At 42.7% G+C, this 24,376-nt stretch overlaps 1 protein-coding gene across 1 annotated transcript in view; it reads right to left on the reverse strand.

The window, feature by feature from the left end:
* LOC143983303 (cytokine receptor-like factor 2) overlaps nt 1–24,376 on the reverse strand; it is a 59,407-nt gene that overhangs the window by 31,933 nt on the left and 3,098 nt on the right. Inside the window, exons 2-4 of the mRNA XM_077482828.1 lie at nt 7,865–8,007; nt 1,330–1,516; nt 1,067–1,199 (exon numbers count right to left, since the gene is read on the reverse strand). Coding sequence (XP_077338954.1) covers nt 1,067–1,199; nt 1,330–1,516; nt 7,865–8,007 — 463 coding nt within the window. The remainder of the gene's footprint in view (nt 1–1,066; nt 1,200–1,329; nt 1,517–7,864; nt 8,008–24,376) is intronic.

Consider the following 24,376-nt stretch of genomic DNA (forward strand, 5'->3'; position numbering starts at 1 on the left):
GAATCAGTCCGATGCATACCACACACAGTCGGATTATCTGACGACCCGGTCCAAAAAGACTCATTCCGACAGATTCTCCGACCGTGTGTACAAGGGCTCACACTGTACCGATTGGTACAGAGAGGGGAGGGAGAGTTTTTTACAAGTTATCGCTCCGTCATTTGGACCCGGCGGTCACGGATGTTCTCAAGTGCGCGTCCCAGGGGGCGAGCGAGAGCAGAATAGCCGCCATTCGGCTATGGGCCGTTCGTTAAGTGGTTAATGATCATCTTTTATTTATGTAAAACCTTTATTCCAAAAGGAAAAAAACAGTTTGCTGTTATGCCTTGTTCACACGGTCAGACATTCCGACCACAAAATCCATCAGATTTTTTATAACAGATTTTGTCCTAAACTGGTGTTGCATACACACGGTCGTACAAAGTTGACAGAAAATCTGATGATTGGGAACGTGGTGACGTTAGTTTGTTACGATGGGACTACGTTGCGGCTAGTAGCCAAAAGCTTTGGTCTCATAATTTGATCTGAGCATGCATGTCACTTTGTCCAATTCTCTGCAAATGATCGGAAAAAGTCCGATCAGATTTTTTGTCGGAAAATTTGAGATCCTGCGCTCAAATTTTTTCAGTCAGAATTTTCCAGCAGAAAAAGTCAGATAGAGCCCACACACAATCGGATTTTCCATCGGAATTTCCGACCGTGTGTACAAGGCATTACTGTTTATAAAACGTGAGCTGGAGTTTGGCCTCAATTTGTTAGTGTATTTAAATCTGCAAGTACATCTAAACCAGATCGTGGCCACTCTAATACAAGAGGTGTGTTACTGGCCAGATCACCAATGAAAACAGGGGGAAAAAGCCTAAAAAAATCAAATTAATGCAGCCTCCACCCCCAATGATTGGTAGGCTACAATATTATATTTTTGGTTTTGGGGTTTTATACCTGTTTGAAACAACTGTCAATTTTTCTTTACATGTCTAAATAGCAGCAAAGGCATACAAAAGCCATAAGGTCCTTATGAAATAAAATTACTGAACATTCAGCCCATCAAATGAAAATGATTTACCTTTTCATAAAACATCCAATGAATATTATTAAAAGAAACAGCACAGACATAAGAGTTGAAAACAAAATTACGACAAGTCTTTGTATCTCCATTGTTGTCTGTTGCTTTTTCCTGGCAACTTCAGGACATGCATCTAGTAAAAAAAAAACAAAAAAAATCACAATGATTATAAAAAAATCAAATGCAAATAATTATAATTTAATACTATTGATCATTAATTTAACTTTTCCAAAAAGTGTAAACTAAATTATAACAATTCCTACCATACAGACTGTTGTTCTTCATGAACATAGTAATGCTCCACTGACTTTCAGAGGTGAACCCCAAACAGAATGGCAGTCCTCGAAATTGTGCTTGCATTTCATAGCATTTCTCTGCATCCAGATCTACATTACTAAAAGAACACTCAATTGAAAAGGTACTTGCAGTGCAACTTTCAGGTGTTTTTTTCTGTTAAGTATAATAAAAAGAATATTCAAATGAAGTGAATGTACATTGCAAAATAAGGTTGTGCAATTTTTTCCAAACTTTTCTCAGTTATGTAGATAAAACTTTTTAAAATTCAAATATTAAAGTGCACCTATCACCTTGTCTATTCATGGCAATGGCATTGTAGGTTCTACTGAGAGCCCATCACCCACCGCGCTTGCTAATTACCTTCCCCAATATCACCACCAACCTGCTAAACTACCAAAGCTTTGAGTTCATTTCTCTGTGTAATCTGGTGTCATTCTATGTTGGAAATTACAATATATTGGAACACAAAAACAAAAATGTAACATTTTGCAGTTTACCAGTCTCTAAATGTGGTGGCTACAGTAGTTTTCTATTTTTGAGGCTAATTTTCTTTTTAACGAATAAGGTGCGCTGTCCCCTTTAAATGATCACATCCAGATCAAACTTTGGTATCATGGTTGCAACGAAAAATAATAAAAAAATAACATTTCATGTGCAAAATGTATTTAAAAAATCATATTAACCACCTCAATACATGGCACTTACACCCCCTTCCTGCCCAGGCCATTTTTCAGCGCTGTCACAATTTTAATGACAATTGCGCGGTCATGCTACACTGTAAAAGTGGGAATTTTTTATAATTTTCTTCACATAAATAAAGCTTTCTTTTGGTGGTATTTAATCACTCCTGTTTTTTTATTTTTCCCTAAAAAAAGACCAATAAATAAATGAATGGGAAAAAATAAGTTTTTCTTAATTTTTGTCAGTAAACTTTGTAAATAAGAAATTTTTCTCCTTCACTGATGGGCGCTGATGAGGCAGCACTGATGGGCACTGATACACTGGACTGATATGTGGCACTGATGAGGTGGCATTTATGGGCACTGATTAGGTGGCAGTGATGAGGAGGCACAAATATGCCGCACTTATGGGGACCGATAGGGCGCAGTGATATGTGGCATTGATGAGCACTGATAGGCGGCATTGATGGGCAGCACTGATGGGCATTGATGGGTGACATTGATGGGCAGCAGTGATGAGCATTGATGGGCAGCAGTGATGGGCATTGGTGGGCAGCACTGATAGCCACCACTGACTGCCCTCACTGCTGCTTACTGGCACTTGTGGGCACTGACTGGTGCCAATTTTGGGCACTGGTTGGCACTGATGGCTGGCAGTGGCATTGCTGGCACTGGTGGGCACTTAATTGTAATCAGGGCACTGATGATCAGTGCCCTGATTACATACCTAGCTGTCCCCTGTGAGAAGCTGCCGCTAATCGGCTCTGCTTCCCTCACACTTTGTCAGTGTGAGGTGAAGAGCGCCGATTACCGGCATCTCTGTGTTTACATGTGGCCGGCTGTGATTGGACACAGCCAATCACACGGTTAAAGAGCCAGGGCCGAGGCTCTTTACACAGATCGGGGTCGTGCCATGTCATAGCAAAACAGCGCGGCCTCGATCGCTGCACACTCCCAGGGGCACGCAAGAGCGGTTGTTATGGGAGGCCGTCATATGAATCACTATGTGCAAAAGTACTGAAAGTGCTTAACCACTTGCCGCCCGCCGTATTACAAAATGACGGTGGCAAATTGGTTTCATAATCCTGATCGGACGTCATATGACGTGATCAGGATTATGTGCCGCTGCGCACCCCCGGGGGCGCGCATCGCGGCGATCGTTGTTGCGGGGTGTCAGTCTGACACCCGGCAACTACGATCTCGGTAAAGAGTCTCCGACGGAGACTCTTTACCACGTGATCAGCCGTGTCCAATCACGGCTGATCACAGTGTAAATAGGAAGAGCCGGTGATCGGCTTTTCCTCACTCACGTCTGTCAGACGCGAGTAGAGGAGAGCCGATCGGCTGCTCCTCTGACAGGGGGGGGCTGTGCTGATCTATTATCAGCACAGCCCCCCCAAGGATGCCCACACTGGACCACCAGGGACGCCACCAGACCACCAGGGATGGTCAGGATAAGGTATGCCACCCTAGACCACCAGGGATTCCACTCAGTGCCACAATGGATGCCAATCAGTGCCCATAATGGATGCCAATCAGTGCCCACAATGGACATCACTGATTGGCATGCATTATTGCTTGGCACTGATTGGCATCCATTAGTACAGTATAATAATACAATGCCGCCTATCAGTTCCCATCCGTGCCGCCTATCATTGCCCATCCATGCCACCTATCAGTGCCCATCCATGCCCACCTGTGCTACCTACCTATGCCCACCTGTGCCGCCTACCCATGCCCACCTGTGCCGACTACTCATGCCCACCGGTGCCGACTACCCATGATCATCCATGCCGCCCATCCATGCCGCCCATCCATGCCGCCCATCCATGCCAGCTATCAGTGCCAATTTGTGCCACCTATCAGTGCCCATCCGTGTCACCCATCCGTGTCACCCATCAGTGCTACCCATCAGTGCCGCCTATCAGTGCCACATATCAGTGTCCATCAATACCACCTCATCAGTGCCACTTCATTGGTGCCACCTCATCGGTGCCCATCAGTGCCGCCTTATCATTGTCCATCAGTGTATCCCCATCAGTGCCCATCAGTGAAGGAGAAAATTTACTTATTTACAAAGTTTTGAAACTGAAACAAAAAAAAACATTTTTGTTTTCAAAATTTTCGGTATTTTTTTATTTGTTTAGCAAAAAATAAAAACCGCAGAGGTGATCAAATACCACCAAAAGAAAGCTCTATTTGTGGGAAAAAAATGATAAAAATTTCATTTGGGTACAGTGTAGCATGACCGCGCAATTGTCATTCAAAGTGCGACAGCGCTGAAAGCTCAAAATTGGTCTGGGCAGGAAGGTGTTTAAGTGCCCAGTATTGAAGTGGTTAAAATTATATTGATCGAAAAAGTGCTAAATTCAAGAAAGTGACCATTGCAGTAAATAACCCAAAGTTGCTCCAGAGCTTAGTAAATGAGGGAAGCTCTGCTGACTTCCATCATCTAATCACATGAAAACAAAACTGCTGTTTTTTTTCCTTGCATGTGACTGGGTATTATTTGTAAAGTGAGGCTTCACTTCATTTGTTAAGCTCTGGAGCAACTGCACTTGAAAAGTGCATAATCTATTTGCCTTTAGTAAATCAATCCCATAGTATACATAGCACAAATCACAAATAGCAAAGTTTAAAAACACAGCATACAGTACAAATCACACACATCTCGAAATAGAAAACAAAATACACAGAGCATGCAGTATACACAGCTCAACACAGCATACAGATCACACATAACATAGAGCTCAGAGAGTATGCACTCTCACAGCAAACAGCTAACACAGCCATGTGTTCAGGGAAGTCTTTAAGGCAGGGCAAAAGGGGCAGCTGCCCTGGGCCCTGTCATTGTTGTGGGGCCCAAAGAGGCTGCCTCATACTTGCCAACTATCCCAGTTTATATTCCCTTGTCCATTGAGGTTTTAGTCCTGTGCTGTGTCCTGATATCTCAGTGTGAAGTGCTGATACTAATTGTGTACAGATGACTCACCTGCAGACCCTGTGTTTACATGTAAATAACCGGCATTGATATGTAAATAGCAGTGACATGCATATGTAAATAGCTGAGGCCAATGGCATTGATATGTAAATAAAGGCAGCATTGATATGTATATCATGCCCCCCTGCATTGAGGGGATGATGTGCTGTAACCTATAGCAACCAGTGAGCAGTATTACTGTACAGTAATCTCTAGCAGCCAATCAACAAGCAGAAATCATGTGCAACTAATCAGTGAGCCTTAAGGAGTGCTGTAACCTCTAGCAACCAGTCACTAAGCAGTAATGATATGCTGTAACCTCTGGCAACCAATCGCAATCCCTGACTGATCCGATACAGTAAACTGATTTTAAGTCTAGCTGCTATTTATTGTATGTCTCAGAGAAGGAGGAGAGCGAAATTGCATGGGGGGAGGGGGCCCTAAGAAAATTTGTGCCCAGGGCCCAATCAATAGTCAAGTGCAATAATAAACTTGTATTGAAGCAATGCAGTAACATTTTGCAACAATCCCAGTGGGAAGACTGCTCAACCAGGTACACGCACGGTTATAGTAACATAAACAGAGTGGGTTCTAGCTGGAATGACAGCATCTGTAGAAAGGGGCAGAATGTGACCTGGCTAATTTGTACCCAGTCAGGACTGTGTCCAGAAGAGATGCAAACCTATGCTTTCCCTCCTCGTCAGGAACCTTTCCCTACTGCTAGTACCATCCCTAACAGACAGGGTACCTTTCCCTGCACTGCCCATTCCCATCAAGTGCACCAAACTGGGAACCAGGGCTTCTAATTGGCTTTGCCTGACCCAAGATGGCTGCCAGAGTCATATTGGGCATCAGCATCCAACCATGTCACTTCCCCAGTGACCCAGGGAGCCATAGAGGAAACAAGTTCCTCCTAACTTCCTCTCCAGCTGCAGAGCTGGTGTGGTTGAGCACCACCTGCAATGGAGAAAATAAACTGCACCTGCCTACATACATAGCACAGGGCACACAAAGTATACACAGCATAAAGTGTGCACAGCATACATAGGTTGCACGGCATATGAAGTACACAGTATACACAGAACACAACCTAAAGGGTACACAATAGAGATTGCGGAACCATGGCCCAGCATTCACAGTGAATACAGCATACCCAGCAAACAACAAAGAGATTCAGAGTGTATAACACACAAAGCATGCACTACACAGAAGCTACAGTAAGAGATGGTTTTTAACCACTTGCTTACTGGGCACTTAAACCCCCCTCCTGCCCAGACCAATTTTTAGCTTTCAGCGCTGATGCACTTTGAATGACAATTGCGCGGTCATACAACACTGTACCCAAATGACATTTTTTTAAAAAAATTCCCACAAATAGAGCTTTATTTTTTGCTAAACAAACAAAAAAAGATGCAAAAAAAATAAAAAATCATGTTTAATAGTTTGTTATAAAATTTTGCAAACAGGTCATTTTTCTCCTTCATTGAAATGCACTGATGAGGCGGCACTGGTGGGCACTGATAGGCTGCACTGATGGGCACTGATAGGCACGGTTAAGGTGGCACCGATAGGCACAGATAAGGCGGTACTGATAGGCACAGATAAGGCAGCACTGATGGGTACAGATAAGGCAGCACTGATGGGCAAAGATGGGCACAGATAAGATGGCACGGATGGGTGGCACGGATGGGCATGGATGGGCACGGATAGGTACCACTGATAGATGGGACTGATGGGCACTGATAGGTGGCACTGATAGGTGGCTCTAATAGTTGGCACTGCTGGGCACTGATGGGCACTGGTAGATGACACTGATGGGCACGGATATGTGGCATATGAGGTGCAGCACTGTTGTTGAGGCAGATTGTGGGCACTGATAGGTGGCACTGTGGGCACTGATAGGTGGCACTATGGGCACTGATGGGTGGTACTAGGGGCACTAATGGGTGGCACTATGGGCACTAAGGGGTGGTACTGATGGGTGGCACTTTTACTATATGTATGTTGCACTGGCAGGGGGCAGGTGGGCACTGATGACTTGGCCGTGATTGGGACTGAAGTCCCTCTCACGGCCGCTGGTGATCGGCTTTTTTTTTCCTCCTCGCGCTGACAGCCGATTACCGGCTCTGTTGTGATCACATGATCAGCTGTCATTGGCTGACATCTGATCACGTGTTAAGGGGTCAGGATCGACCCCTTGCTTCGATCCGTGATCAGGCAAGTCTCATAGACTCGCTGATCACAGAGCGCGCCGCTCGTGCACGGAACGACGTCAATAGACGTCGTCCCGGCAAAGCAGGTCCGCGTTGTAGCCGTCATTCGGCTATGGCGCGGATCCCTAGTGGTTAAGTCAAATATTAGGAAAATATTTCAATGGTCACATAATCATTGTACGCATACAAGTGAAGGAGCTATTATGAGTATAACCTGTCATTTAGCGCCAATCAATATATTTTGTTTAAATGTCAGTTTTAAAAGAGTACAGTCTACATCTTCATGTGAAGGTTTGAGGAATCCCCCGAGAATGTTATTTAAAGGAATTGTGTATATTTAATGTTGCCCCTTAAGCTGTATTAAAAGATCAGCTGCCCACTGATATGTTTTCTTTCTGCATTGGTGCATATCCTGCATGGCAGTTCCCAGCTACCTGATGCCTTTTTACCCAAGAATTTGAAAACTGGCCTTAAAAGAAAGCCAGAAAAATTACAAGATTCAGCTCCTAAAACTTCAGTGGGATGTGGGTACTATGGTCAGGGTTTACGGATTTCGCACTGGATTCAGCAAATGTCCAGCAAACCAAACTACTGATCATTACAGCCAACCATGAAAAATTATGCTTACCTGCCATTCTGTGGTATTTCTTGTTCTAAACTGCAGAGCCAAATCAAAGCAATCATAACTTAATGTTTGTCCAAAAGGTTCCAACACACTTTGAATGACCATTGTCTCATTTTCCCATCTTAAAGTCATATTTCGTGGAGGACCTATGAAAATTATGCAGTTACTATAGTACGGCTTGGAGAATAATGGTGAATAGCTTCAAATAATCATACAGTTCATACATTACAGATTATGTTAATTGCAATTCAATGCATACAGTGTGTTCAATACATGCATTCAACACATACACTCTGAAAAAGTAAGTATACCCCATTAAAATCGTTGACTTTTTAACACTTTTGAGCAGTCATTTATTAGATCAGCCAAGGAAAACAAGTGTATAGGTGCCGCAACCTTCCCACATAAAAGCTCCACCCAGTGCTCAGATCTTCAGGCTGCTGACACCTCCAACATACCAGAATAAGGAAATGGATGGTCAGCATCCATAATAGTACTCCTTTATTAAATACATATACAGAGCTGTAAAACAGCCTACGTGTTTTGGACGTTAGTCCTTAGCCATGTGCATTTAGTAAAAAGTATTTTGAGTTTTTTTGAAGTTGTAATTTTTTTTGCCACAATTTTTTTGAAAATTAAGAAAGTAAATAACGTTTGATTTGATTTCACAAAGTTGTCATTTTAACAGGTAATGTCTTACTCATGGCATAGGCATACTTAGAATTACACACCAAAACATATTCTTCTACTAAGTATGGGGATACCACATGTACGAGACTTTTTTTCTGCCTAGATGCATGGAGGGACCAGAAATCCAAACAGCATCTTCAGGCTTTCAGGAGACATACATAATTCATCTAATTTCCTGACTATCTATCACATTTTTTAAGGCCCATAAGTGACTGAACAGGAGAAACACCCAAAAAATTGACACATTTTGCAAAGAAGACCCTCTGAAGCATAATAAGTCATTTGAAGATCATGTGTTTGCCGCAAGCTTTTAGAAAAGAAATTAAATAAAAAAGTATTTTATATGCAATTAGAAGACATTTCTAAACACATGGAAATAATGTAATCATTTTTCAATAGTGCCATTTACACTGTACATTTACCTGAGTTTAGGTGCAGTCAGTTTAGCTGCAATTAAAGAAAATTTTGTTTTGTGCATCTGGGATCTGATTAGAGACTTTAGTCTAGACAGTCCATATTCACATTGTACACGTTCCTGGAATAAGCTCTTTAGGCTACTGGGTGATGAAGCAAACGCAAGCGGGATACTGGAACTTATGCAATATGAAGATATTCGCCAGCACACCAAGGATCATCAATTTCATCCAAACATTATTTTATTCAAGAAAGATCACATCAGAAGACAGTGTAGTGCAATGTTTTGAAACCATGCAGGAGCCCTTTCGTCAGGCATGTGATCATCATATATCTGACGAAGGGATCCTGCATGGCTTCAAAATGTTGCACTACACTGTCTTGTGATGTGATCTTTTTTGGTTAAAAAAATGTTTGGACAAAATTGATGATCCTTGGTGTGCTGGCGAATATCTACATATCAAGACACAGCTAGACTCATATATCATATATACTGGAGTATAAGCTGACTTTTTCAGCACATTTTTTTATGCTGAAAAAGCCCCCCTCATCTTATACTCGAGTGAGGGTCTCCTGCTGTGTTATTCAGTCTTAACTGTTTGGCGACCATCAACTATATCCAAGCCCCGCCTCCTTCTCGTCCTTGATAGACGGAAAACTGAACACTGTTACAATGCTGGGAAACTGAATCAGTGTTCAGTCTATCACGGACGAGGGGGAGGCAGGGCTTTGTTACAGTGGACGGCCGCCGAACAGTTAAGACTGCAGTTGCATGACACAATGGGAGACACCCACTGTTTGTAATCAAAGGTGCAGGTGGGCACAGTGAGGCTGCAGATGGGCAGAGTGGGGCTGCAGATGGGCACAGTGAGGCTGCAAATGGGCAGAGTGAGGCTGCATATGGGCACAGTGAGGCTGCAGATGGGCATTGTTTACCAGTAGCTGCTGCATTTCCCACCCTAGGTTTATAATCAAGTCAATATGCTTTCCCAGTTGTTGTGGTAAAATTAGGTGCCTCGGCTTATATTTGAGTATATATGATAAATGTGTGTAAACAAAACTAAACATGGCTAAACCTGCTTGAAAACAGGAATCTATAAATGCAGGAAAAAAGCTATCTGAGGGATATAAAAGTTTGGCATACTTCCCAGATGAATTTTCCCTTTATTTAGAAAAGCTAAATGCCAGTGTGGATGAGGACTAAGACCTTCAGAAAGAAATTTGTGGATGCCTACGAGTCTGGCAAGGGATTTAAAAAGATTGTCAAGTTATAATAAACTCTTCCATTATAAAAAAAATAATCTTCAAGTGGTGTAGATTTAAAACAACTGCTAATTTGACAAGGACTGTTTGTCTCTGCAATTTTAATCCAAGAGCTAACTGTTTAATACTAAAAAAAAAGGCTCAGAGAACTCCAAAATGTAATTGAGGGGTAATCAACAGTTGCAACCTGGGGTCAAATGCATGCAGCTACAATCAGAAAGAGATTGCACCTATTCAACCTGGATGAGAGGTGTATTAACCACTTCAGCCCCGGACCAATAAACACCCTAAGGACCAGAGGTCTTTTTCCAATTTCGCACTGCGCTGCTTTAACTGGTAATTGCGCAGTCATGCAATATTGCACCCAAACGAAATTTGCGTCCTTTTCTTCCCACAAATAGAGCTTTCTTTTGATGGTATTTGATTGCCTCTGCGATTTTTTTTTTTTGCGATATAAATGGAAAAAGAGCAAAAATTTTGAAAAAAAAAAATATTTTCTTCTTTTTGTTATAAGAAAAATCGAATAAACTAAATTTTAGTCATACATTGAGGGCAAAATTTAATCAGCCACATGTCTTTAGTAAAAAAAAAATGTCAATAAGCGTATATTTTTTGGTTTTTGCGCAAAAGTTATAGCGTCTACAAACTAGAGTACATTTTCTGGAATTTACACAGCTTTTAATTTATGACTGCCTATCTCATTTCTTGAGGTGCTAAAATGGCAGGGCAGTACAAACCCCCCCCCCCCCAAATGACCCCATTTTGGAAAGTAGACACCCCAAGGAAATTGCTGATGGGTATGTTGAGCCCATTGAATATTTATTTTTTTTGTCCTAAGGGATTGAATAATGACAAAAAAAAAATAAAAATTTTACAAAAAGTTGTCACTAAATGATATATTGCTCACACATGCCATGGTTATATGTGGAATTGCACCCCAAAATATATTCCGCTACTTCTCCCGAGTATTGGGATACCACATGTGTGGGACTTTTTGGGAGTCTAATCGCGCACGGCACCCCGAAAACCAATCACCACCTTCAGGATTTCTAAGGGTGCAAATTTTTGATTTAATTCCTCACTACCTATCACAGTTTCGAAGGCCATAAAAACCCCCCAAAATGACCCCATTTTGGAAAGAAGACACCCCAAGCTATTTACTGAGAGGCATGTTGAGTCCATGGAATATTTTATATTTTGCCACAAGTTGCGGGAATATTACAAACTTTTTTTTTTTTGCACAAAGTTGTCACTAAATGATATATTGCTCACACATGCTATGGGCATATGTGAAATGACACCCCAAAATACATTCTGCTGCTTCTCCTGAGTACGGGGATACCACATGTGTGGGACTTTTTGGGAGCCTAGCCACATACGGGACCCCGAAATCCAAGCACCGCCTTCAGGATTTCTAAGGGCATACATTTTTTATTTTGCTCCTCACTACCTATCACTACCTATCACAGTTTTGAAGGCCATAAAATGCCAAGATGGCACAAAACCCCCCCAAATGACCCCATTTTGGAAAGTAGACACCCCAAGCTATTTGCTGAGGGCCATGTTGAGACCATTGAATATTTTTTTTTTGTCCCAAGGGATTGAATAATGACAAAAAATAAAAAAACATTTTTTTTTTACAAAAAGTTGTCACTAAATGATATATTGCTCACACATGCCATGGTTATATGTGGAATTGCACCCCAAAATATATTCCGCTACTTCTCCCGAGTATGGGGATACCACATGTGTGGGACTTTTTGGGAGTCTAGTCGCGCACGGCACCCCGAAAACCAATCACCACCTTCAGGATTTCTAAGGGTGCAAATTTTTGATTTAACTCCTCACTACCTATCACAGTTTCGAAGGCCATAAAATGCCAAAATAGCACAAAACCCCCCAAAATGACCCCATTTTGGAAAGTAGACACCCCAAGCTATTTACTGAGAGGCATGTTGAGTCCATGGAATATTTTATATTTTGCCACAAGTTGCGGGAATATTACAAACTTTTTTTTTTTTGCACAAAGTTGTCACTAAATGATATATTGCTCACACATGCTATGGGCAGAAGTCAAATTACACCCCAAAATAAATTCTGCTGCTTCTCCCGAGTACGGGGATAACACATGTGGGGGACTTTTTGGGAGCCTAGCCACGTACGGGACCCCGAAAACCAAGCACTGCCTTCCGGATTTAAATATAAAATGCTACCAAAAAAACTGTTAGCGATCGCAGGGATCAGGCCTGACTCTGCGATCGCTGCAGTTATGTGTTTAGTGTTTTATAAGTGACAGTGATCGATCGATACTGCATTTGGGTGGGCTGGGCAGAGGGGCAAAACGCAGGTGCTAGCAGGTATCTGGGCTGATCCAGCTAATAATGCGTTTTTTTGGAACCCTGTTCAGATTCTATACCACTACGGGAGGTGTATGCTTTGCTCGTGGGTGTTAGCGGTACTGGCACTAACCTAGCGCTGCCTGGGGCGACGCAGACCCTGACCCTAAAACCTAATTGATATCACCCGCCGGGTGATCAGGGGGTTAAACCTTTATTGGGTAATAAATGGTGGGTGCCCTGATGCTATAAAAAGCAAACTAACCAGAGTCACCCGTAACACTTATACGGTGATCAGTGGTGAAAGGGTTAACTAGGGGCAATCAGGGGGTTCAAATTTTTATTAGGTAGTATATGGGGGTCCCTGGCGCTATATAAAAACCTGACGGGGAACCTAAATAACTAACTGGCTAACCAGCGTCACCAGTGACACTTATACTGTGATCGCTGGTGAAAGGGTTAACTAGGGGCAATCAGGGGGTTAAAACCATTATTGGGTAGTATATCGGGGTACCTAGCGCTATAAAAACCTGGCGGTGAACCTAAAAAAGTAACTAGCTACCTAGCGACAGTAGCGACACTGATGCAGCGATCAGAAAAATGATCGCTTAGTGACACTGGCAAAAGGGGGTGAAAGGGTTAACTAGGGGCAATCAGGATGTTAAAACCATTATTGGGTAGTATATCGGGGTACCTAGCGATATAAAAACCTGGCGGTGAACCTAAAAAAATAACTAGCTACCTAGCGACAGTAGCGACACTAATGCAGCGATCAGAAAAATGATCGCTTAGTGACAGTGGCAAAAGGGGGTGAAAGGGTTAACTAGGGGCAATCAGGGGGTTAAAACCATTATTGAGTAGTATATCGGGGTACCTAGCGCTATAAAAACCTGGCGGTGAACCTAAAAAAATAACTAGCTATCTAGCGACAGTAGCGACACTGATGCAGCGATCAGAAAAATTATCGCTTAGTGACACTGGCAAAAGGAGGTGAAAGGGTTAACTAGGGGCAATCAGGATGTTAAAACCATTATTGGGTAGTATATCGGGGTACCTAGCGCTATAAAAACCTGGCGGTGAACCTAAAAAAATAACTAGCTACCTAGCGACAGTAGCGACACTGATGCAGCGATCAGAAAAATGATCGCTTAGTGACACTGGCAAAAGGGGGTGAAAGGGTTAACTAGGGGCAATCAGGATGTTAAAACCATTATTGGGTAGTATATCGGGGTACCTAGCGATATAAAAACCTGGCGGTGAACCTAAAAAAATAACTAGCTACCTAGCGACAGTAGCGACACTAATGCAGCGATCAGAAAAATGATCGCTTAGTGACAGTGGCAAAAGGGGGTGAAAGGGTTAACTAGGGGCAATCAGGGGGTTAAAACCATTATTGAGTAGTATATCGGGGTACCTAGCGCTATAAAAACCTGGCGGTGAACCTAAAAAAATAACTAGCTATCTAGCGACAGTAGCGACACTGATGCAGCGATCAGAAAAATTATCGCTTAGTGACACTGGCAAAAGGGGGTGAAAGGGTTAACTAGGGGCAATCAGGATGTTAAAACCATTATTGGGTAGTATATCGGGGTACCTAGCGCTATAAAAACCTGGCGGTGAACCTAAAAAAATAACTAGCTACCTAGCGACAGTAGCGACACTGATGCAGCAATCAGAAAAATGATCGCTTAGTGACACTGGCAAAAGGGGGTGAAAGGGTTAACTAGGGGCAATCAGGATGTTAAAACCATTATTGGGTAGTATATCGGGGTACCTAGCGCTATAAAAACCTGGCGGTGAACCTAAAAAAATAACTAGCTACCTAGCGACAGTAGCGACACTAATGCAGCGATCAGAAAAATGATCGCTTAGTGACAGTGGCAAAAGGGGGTGAAAGGGTTAACTAGGGGCAATCAGGATGTTAAAACCATTATTGGGTAGTATATCGGGGTACCTAGCGCTATAAAAACCTGGCGGTGAACCTAAAAAAATAACTAGCTACCTAGCGACAGTAGCGACACTAATGCAGCGATCAGAAAAATTATCGCTTAGTGACACTGGCAAAAGGGGGTGAAAGGGTTAACTAGGGGCAATCAGGATGTTAAAACCATTATTGGGTAGTATATCGGGGTACCTATCGATATAAAAACCTGGCGGTGAACCTAAAAAAATAACTAGCTACCTAGCGACACTAGCGACACTGATGCAGCGATCAGAAAAATGATCGCTTAGTGACACTGGCAAAAGGGGGTGAAAGGGTTAACTCTAGGGGCAATCAGGGGGTTAAATCTTTATTGGGGGGTGATAGGGGGCTACCCTGGATCTAACACTAACTGCCCTGACAGTTTTTACTTTTACAACTGACACTGAATGCATTGATCAGTAAAGAAATGATCAATGCAATCAGTGACACTGTGACTGGGGGGGGGGCGGGGGGGATCGGGGGGCGATCGGGGGGGGATCGGGGGGGGGGGGGGGTTTGTGTACCTATGTGTACCTATGTGTCAGTGTAGTGTTTTGGTGCACTTACTTTTAGTCTTCTCCTCGTAGTCCGGTCAAAAAGACCGCCCCGAGGAGAATGACATCACTTCCTCCTTCCTGTGTAAACAATACACAGTGGAAGGAAGTTCGTCATTGGCCAGGAGCGATCGAGAGGGGGTGGCCAGAAACCAACTGCCATCCCCTCATCACGGATCGCTCCCGGAGGGAAACGGACCGCCGTATCCAGCGGGAGGGGGTCCGATCGGACCCCCCACCCGCTGGAAGGCAGGCACGTACATGTACGTGCTTGTGCCTGCCTGTGCCATTGTGATGACGTACAATGGCAATACGGCGGTCCTTAATTGGTTAAAGTGAATGTAAATCCTCACATATACCCAGTGAAGTGAACAGCCTCAGCTGATACACAGAGATGAAACAAATCTCCTTACATGCTGTCTTCAGCTTCATATACTGTTTAGAAAGTGCACATTGTGTTAGGAGATTTTCTCTTCCTGGTTAGCACTGCAGTGAAGCCTGGGCATACAGCCAAGACAGCTGATTGGAGGAAAAGCACACACCCCTCCTCCTCATAGGTAGAGACTTTCAGCTCTGTTGGTATAATAGTTCAGGGCTCTTCTAATCTATTTTTTAGTATCCTCCCCAATGCAAAACTCAGGCTGCTTTTATCTCAGTTGACAGAGAACGTGTCAGGAGTTTTCAGGCTGATAACAGAAGAAAGGAGCAGGAGACAGCTACAGGACTTAGGGCTTTGAAGAGAGATAAGAAAACACTGCAGATTTATGTGCCCAGCTCAAATTTCATGCATCGGGTTTACATCCACTTTCAGAAAAATCCTTTGTTTTCCAAAAAAGACTTGGAGAAAGATTACAGTTTTCCATTGAACACATGGTCAATCAAAGATTCAGTTTGCTTAGTCACAGTAACAATAGACATGTTTGCCACAAATCAATAACAGTAGTTTAGGAGAAGAAACTCATAACAGCCAGCTATACATTTTTCATCATATCATAGTGTGCTTGAGTCGACCCACAAGTTGAACCACAAATTTGACTTTCAACATAATATGAATCTTAAGCACACTAGCAACCTGGCTACGATAAAGCTCAAAAAGAAGAAACACAGGGATATGTACTGGCCTAGTCAAAGTCCTGATTTGATTTCCATTTCAATTTTGTATGAGGATTTTGAAACAGGCAGTTCATGCAAGGAACACCACAAACATCTTTTTACAACTGAAAGAATTATGCATGGAGAAGTGATCACAGATTTCAGTGTGGAAATGCGGTGGGCAGTTATACAAAACGCCTACAAGAAGTAATTTCTACTATACCAACTTTTAATGTTGTACTTACTTTTGCCACAGTGCACAATTACCGTATATACTCGAGTATAGGTCGACTCGAATATAAGCCGAGGCCCCTAATTTACCACAAAAAAACTGGGAAAACGTATTGACTCGTGTATAAGCCGAGGGTGAGATATGCAGCAGCTACTGTTACAGCTTAAAAGAGTGGAAAAGAGGGTCAACAATGCCCATCTGCAGCTGCATACCTCCCTGTGTACCTCCCTGTGTCCATCCCTGTGTCCATTGCAGCCTACCTGTGTCCTGTGCATGCCTCCGTGTGCCAATCTGCAGCCTCTTTGTCCTTCTGCAGCCTCTGTGTCCTTCTGCAGCCTCTGTGTGCCATTTTGCACCGATCTGCATATATAAAAAACATACGGCGGCCATGCCAGGATTCAAAAGCCACGGACATCCTCTCATCCTCGTCCGTAGTATGAGGATGAGCGGATGTCCGTGATAGGCGGAACACTGACTGCTGGGAAATTGAGTGTTCCGCCTATCACAAACAGGGAGGCACGGCTTTTGAATAGTGGAATGGCCGCCGTCTGTCTGCACGACACGCTGATCAGGTAGGCAGACGGCGGTGACTCGAGTATAAGCCGAGGGGGGCACTTTCAGCCTAAAAAAAGGGGCTGAAAATCTCGGCTTATACTCGAGTATATACGGTACATCTGTTGATATTTTTATTATATAAGTGACTGAAAAGTAACACTTTTTGTGTTTTTATTCAAGTATATTACCATTATCTGTAGCTTCTGTTTGGTTAAGGATCTAGTGTTTGTCTGTCTAAAAAAAAAAAGTCAACAATTTCCATGAGGTGAAGCCTATTTTTCACATGACTGTATGTTGGTAGTTGATATAACCTCAATGTGGGTTCTTCTGGGAATCCATGTTTAAAAAAAAAAAAGCAAATGCTTGTATGTGTGCTGTAAATGGGCACTTGTAATAATAGTAAGCTGTTCATTTGTTATCATTAACAGTACTGATAGGGAATGTATTGCCATAAACAGTGGCGGCTGGTGTTTTTTTGTTTGGGGGGGCAGCAAGAAACCCCCCCCCAGTGGCACCTCAAACCCCCCCGCAGTTTGCTGATCCACCAACACTTATCCCATCAGTGGTGGGGATCAGCGGGCACATTGGGGATTGGCAGGCATATCAGGGATCGGCGGGCACACAGCTACGGGGATGGGTGGGCACATTGGGCAGGGGATCAGGCTGCGGCAGGCATCTGGCAGCATCTCCTGTGTCCTCTTGTTTTCTGCCGTGCATCTCCTCATCTCCTCCTAGGCATCCAATAGGATCACCTAACCTTTTAGCCAATAGGGAAATGGGTAACAGACTCGAGCTTCCTGATTGGTGGAGAGGTGATTCAGTGTTAGAAAAGTGAATATTCATTTGCTTTTCTAACACACCTGGGTGGGCTCTGAGTGCAATGCACTGCGCTCCAAGTCCACCCTATTTTGAAGCCTATTAGAGCCTATGGCTCTAATCAGGTACTTTAAAAAAAACACCCCTGCCACTGTAATTCAGGCGTCCAGCATCCTGAAAGGGGCTGGACGCATGAATAGGGGGTGGCCATGGTGGCCGTGGATAGATTCATGCTATGTATGAATCTATCCATTAACCATATAGGGGTGGTGTGATAGAGTGCACCCTTAACCGTATGCCAACCAGCCGCCGCACTTGTACTGCGGCAGCATGGCTCAGCTGCGTGAATCGCCTTTATGTTATGTCAGCAACATAAACGACCACTAGGGGGCACACAGAGAACTGGGAGCTGTATGTGTAAACACAGTTTCCGGTTCTCTGAGCAGTGAACTGACAGATCGTCTCTCCATACAGAGTATCAGAGTATGGACAACGATCTGTTAGTTTCCCTGCACAGTCCCATCCCCCTTCAGTTAGAACACAAAATAGGATACATATTAACCCTTCCCCTGCCCCCTAGTGTTAACCCCTTCACTGCTAGTGACATTTTTACAGTAATCAATGCAATTTTAATCGCAATGATCGCTGTATTAATGCCAATGGTCCCAAAAACGTGTCACAATTGTCCAACGTGTCCACCATAATGTCGCGGTCACAATAAAAATCGCTTATCGCTGCCATTACTAGTAAAAAATATATATATTAATTAAAAAAAATCTATCCCCTATTTGTAGACGCCATAACTTTTGCGCAAATCAATCAATAAATGCTTATTGCAATTTTTTTTACCAAAAATATGTAGAAGAATACGTATCAGCCTAAACTGAGGGAAAAAAATGTTTTTTAATATATTTTTGGGGGATATTTATTATAGCACAAAGTTCAAAATAATGCGTTTATTTCAAACTTGGCGCTTTTTTTTGTTTATAGTGCAAAAAATAAAAACCGCAGAGGTGATCAAATACCACCAAAAGAAAGCTCTATTTGTGGCAAAAAAAGGACGTCAATTTTGTTTGAGAGCCACGTCGCACGACCGCGCAATTGTCAGTTAAAGTGACACAGTGCCGAATCGCAAAAAGTGGTCTGATCTTTGGTCAGCCAAATGGTCCGGGGCTTAAGTGGTTAATGGGTCGGCCCTGGCCAAAAACAAAATGTTTTGGCCAGGGCCGGCTTAACATTTTGGGTGACTAAAATACAGTTTCAGGGATCATTTGTTTGAATATTGAGTGCAATGTGAAACCTTATAAACTAAATAGCTAAACAATAAGCATAATTTACCAGCAGTATAGACCAGCCAATATGCATAATAGATATACTCATATCAAAATTATAAGGTTTTACGGCATATACAAAATACTACTTTTATTGTAATAAATACATATTTTTTACAGTTCTGTGTATATTTTTTTTAATTTGGCACTATGAAATTAATTTAGTGAAACAAATGCAAATGGCTAAAAATGTTTGCTTGTTAAAGAAAAAGAATTTTTTTTTATTAAATGACTAATTACAAAAGAGTTTTTAGTTTTTAAAAATAATCTCAGGCACACAGTTCAGTGTGTGACTTGCACATATTGGGATGTAGGATTGGATGGCTCTCAGCAATAAGAAGGTAGCTCCAGTTTTAGTAGCATTTGGCAAACTAAAAAAAAAACGTTTAAAATGTTTTTTTTTCTCGTTTTCTTTACTTTAGCTCAAAGTGTTTTACCCACTTCGTCCCCATGTATTAAAGCATGATTCAGTGCTGTTAGCATACAGATAATATTTTTTTAACACACAATTTTTTTTTACATTTTGTAGCTGTCTTGTCCTTACTCCCAACTCTAGAAACAGGCAGCTCTACCTGTTGAGAAAAACAGGAACTAATGCCGCGTACACACAAGCCGACTTTTCTTCAGCAAAGGTCCGACTAAACAAATCCATCAGACAATTAGATCGTGCGTGGGCTCCATCGGACCTTTGCTGTCCAAAAATCTGACGGGCTTTAGAAATAGAACATGTTTCACATTTTTTCGCCGGAACTCTGCCGGACCCAGTTCCTATACAGAAGTCCGCTCGTGTGTATGCTAGTCCGATGGACAAAAACCGATGCTAGGGCAGCTATTGGCCATTCCCTGATGAAGTCACGTGACTGTGACGAACACGCGTCAGAAAACGAGATACCGGAAGTGACGTATACGAGCTCGCCGCTCATCTCTGTTTCTGCTCAGTTATGTTGGAAGGCTGGCCGCAGGCTAGCCTGCATTTGTAGGAGGAGTCTGAGGACTTTAAATTCCTCCTCCTCCATCAGAGCCTTCGTCGGCTCATTTCTGGGTTCCCACCCACCCGTTCCCTCATTGCTTTCATCATTTCAGTTTATATATCCAAAAACTACTTTTATGCTGTAACCTTACAGCAGTAAGGTAAGGGGACATCCATCCACTTAACGAACGGAGAAAAGGAAAAGAGAATCACCCCCTCTCTACTATTGCACTACCTAGGAGCACTAGCACTTTATTTGGGATATCTTTAGTCATTTGAAGTTTGCACAGTTTTTTATATCATCATCTATATCAAAGTTTGCACATTGTTTGCAGTGTTTGCACAAACATTATCAATACTGGCACTTGCACTTTATATGTGTTTTTTTGGATCACCACATTGTTGCACTTTATATGGCAGTAGCCTACATGGACAATTTTTTGAGTTGCTAATGAATTCTTTCTATTTAATGTTTTTTTTTATTTTGATTAGACATTCTTGCATGAACATTCATTGATATATTTTGCATCTAATTTATTTAAGCATTTTTGCACCAGAAGGAGTCTATGTATACAGATAGATTGTGATTTGAATGCTGTAATACAGGGGTGCCCAACCTTTTGAAGAGCGAGGGCCACTAAGGCTGCATTTATACCTGAGCGTAGCGTTTTTACTGCGATTTGCCGCGAATTTGTGCAGGGCAAAAGGTCACCAATGTTAAAAGAAGAAAAACGCCCAAATCAGCCTGATTCGCGCTGGTCCGGAACTTGTTTGAGCTTCAGGCGTAGGGCTTCAGGCGACTTGGAGTGGAGATGTGAACCATCTCCATTGAGAATAATGGATTTTTTCCCCTCCAGCGTTTTGTAGCTTCAGGCGTCAAGCTACAAAACGCTCAGGTGTGAATGTGGTCTTAAGCGACTTGGTAACCGGTAGTGGGCCACAATAAGCAGAGCAGGCGGATGAAAGGTCGTGCAGCGCGGACATGGATACAGCCCACTCTACTCTATGGGACCTCCGATCCGCCCTGACGGAAGGGGATTGATCCCCTTCTGTTATTTATTTTTAATTTCTTTTAGCTAATCAAATTGGAGGTAGGCAAGTGTAAAAGGACACAAATCTGTTTACATCTGCAGTTTAATAGAGGTGAATGGAGGGTCCTATTAAGTCGGACTGATTGTGTGAAAGGGGCCTTTCACACTAACGCAGCACAGTGCACCTGTGTCTTTCCTGTGGGTTAGCTACACTTTGCCATAGACTTCTATTATATCCTGCAGGTGTGGTGCACTTTCTGAAAGCATACCAAACCCACAGGTAATAACAGAAGTCTATGCCTCAGTGCAGGTAACCTGAAGGTGCACTGTACCTGCGGATCAGTTTGAAAGCAGCCCAGTAACCACTGTGCAGATATGCCCATATGTACACACTGCAATTTTAGTAATAAACTGACCTTTAATAACAGTCTTCCATTCAAGTATCTCCTGCTGTTGCTGTCTCCGGCAGAGTGCATTTGGTATCACTCCACCTGTGGCAAGAGACAGCGCTGTACAGGAAGCATCAGCTTATACAGCTCTGCTCCACAGCTGCTTGCTTTGCCGGCTTCATTAACACAGATGCTCTGGGATGGCGGGTCTGCAACCCATGTTCTGGACTTGCCAATCTACCATCCCACAGAAGGAGGTCGCGGGCCACATCAGGGGGCTCCCTGGGCCACTGGTTGGGCACTCCTAATGTAATATCACACTCACAGGACTTTTTCACACTCTTTTGTGTCTATTTGATATTAAATAGCCTCAATTTCCTACCTCGACACACAAACCCTCCCCCCCTTTCCAATCTCACCACTTTCCCTTTCCCTGCCTTCCTTCCCCTTTCTTATATAGCGCAGCACTACTCCAGTCAAATAGCTATTGGCTACTGGCTATGAACTTCCTTATTCTAGTCCGGTCGTACGTCATCACGTTTGAATCCATTGGACTTTGGTGTGATTGTGTGTGGCCAATTACGTTCATTCGGAAAGTCCATCGGAACTCCACCGAAAGTCCGTCGGGAAGACCGTCGGACCTAGTCTGCCGGAAAGTCCGGTCATGTGTACGCGGCATTTGAATCGGAACTGCTTCCTTTTTTGCACCAATTGAAAGAGGATTTTTATTATGAACAAGATAAGGTGTGCAACCAAAAAAAAAAAAAAAAAAACGGTGCTGCCTCCATTTGCTGTGAACCCTTCCATTCATGTTCTAGAAAAATTAACTGATGGCCATCTCAGGTTTGCTAAAGTTTGCCTGGATACAACATAAAACTTCTGGAGCAGTGTTTTGAGCACAGATTAAAACAAATTGGAAATCTGATGGAAAATGTGTATAGTATTTGGAGAATGCAAAACACTACATAACCAAAATCTTATTCTAGCTGTGAAGCATGGTGACAGAGACTGGACAGCTTGCCATTATTACAGAACCAAAGAATTTCAATTTAAACTTAGAATCTATCTGCAGCAGATAGAAGCCTGACCCCAATCTTGTTTATATGCTTTGAAAAGTTATTGCATATATGGTAGACCTTTTTATATTAAACTCAGTTAAAAGTAGGAGGATCTCATTGGGGTGCAAGCTCTAGAAGTGCCTGTTTTTTACCTTATCTGTTAATAGGCCTGATAAAATACAAACAGTATAAGAACGTCAGCAAAGTAGCTTTTTAAGGAAGTAGACCAGCAATGACTATCCCAATATTTTACTCATAGTAGATTTCTTCAAACCTTCTTTCTTCAAAGGAATATTATTATATAAATCCCACTCTCATACGAAACCAGTAAATTTCGTGTGTCGTCCAAGCAAGAGCTGACTGGATGGAAGTGAATTCTCTTTTGAGTCATAAAGAGCAGGCAGATGTATAAAGCACATGCCCTACTCTGCACAAAGTAAACACATTTTGGGGTGGAGATCTACTTGAATGTTATATAATAGGGGTACATGATTGAATTCTTAATGATCACATCGTAGTTCATCTATCATTATTCTACTCTCAAATCTTTAATTTTACTTACAGTGGTTTCCAAACTAGTTATTTTAACATGTACAGTCATCACTAAGGTCACTAAGAATGCCTCCTCTGTGCTCTCTCTCTCTTTCTTTCCTCTTTTTTCTTTCCTTCTCTATCTATCTCTCTCTCTCTCTCTCTCTCTTTTTCCTTCTCTCTCTCTCTCTCCTTCCTTCCTTCTTTCTTTCCTTCTCTCTCGCTCTCTCTCTCTCTCTCTTTTCTTTCTTTCCTTCACTCTATCTCCTTCTTTCTTTCCTTCTCTCTCCTTTCTTCCTCTCTTTCTTTCCTTCTCTCTATCTCTCTCTCTTTTTTTCTTTCCCTCTCTCTCTCTCTCTCTCTCTCTCTCTCTCTCTCTCTCTCTCTCTTGTTTTCTCTCTCTTTTTTCTCTCTCTCCTTTCTCCCCCATTTCTCTCTCTCCTTTCTTTCTTCCCCCTTTCTCTCTCTCTCACTCTTTCTTTCCTTCTTTCTTTCTCTTTCTTTCCTTCTGTCTCTCTCTTTTCTTCTTTCTCTCTCTCTCTCGCTCCTTCTTTCTTCCCCCTCTCTCCCTTTCTTTCCTACCCTCTCTCTCTCACTCTCTCTCTCTCCTTTCTTTCTCTCTTTCCTTCTCTCTCCCTCTCTCTCACTTTATCTTTCCGTCTCTCTCACTCTCTCTTTTTTCTTTCCTTCTCTCTCTCTCTTTCTCTCTCACGATCTCTCTCTCTCTCTTTTTCTTTCCCTCTCTCTCTCCTCTCTCTCTTTCTTTCCATCTCTCTCTCTCTCTCTCTTTTCTTTCATTCTCCCTCTCTCTCTTTCCTTCTCTCTCTTTTCTTTCCTTCTCTCTCTCTCTCTCTCTCTCTCTCTCTCCCTCTCTTTCCTTCTCTCTCCCTCTCTCTCCCTCTCTCTTTTTTTCTTTCCTTCTCTCTCTCCGTTTTTTTCTCTCTCTTTCTCGTTTTCTCTCTTTTTTTCTCTCTCCCTCTCTCTCCTTTCTCACCCCTTTCTCTCTCTCCTTTCTTTCTTCCCCCTCTCTTTCTCTCTCTCACTCTTTCTTTCCTTCTCTCTCTCTCTCTTTCTTTCCTTCTCTCTGTCTCTTTTCTTCATTCTCTCTCTCTCTTGCTCCTTCTTTCTCCCCCCTCTCTCCCTTTCTTTCCTACCCTCTCTCTCTCACTCTCTCTCTCCTTTCTTTCTCTCTTTCCTTCTCTCTCCCTCTCTCTTTCTCACTTTTTCTTTCTGTCTCTCTCTCTTTTTTCTTTCCTTCTCTCTCTCTCTCTCTCTCTCTCCCCTCTCTCT

This window comes from Lithobates pipiens, unplaced genomic scaffold (assembly GCF_037356315.1).
Source record: "Lithobates pipiens isolate NorthernLeopardFrog02 unplaced genomic scaffold, aLitPip1_a1.2 Scaffold_16, whole genome shotgun sequence".
Classification (NCBI taxonomy): Eukaryota; Metazoa; Chordata; class Amphibia; order Anura; family Ranidae; genus Lithobates; species Lithobates pipiens.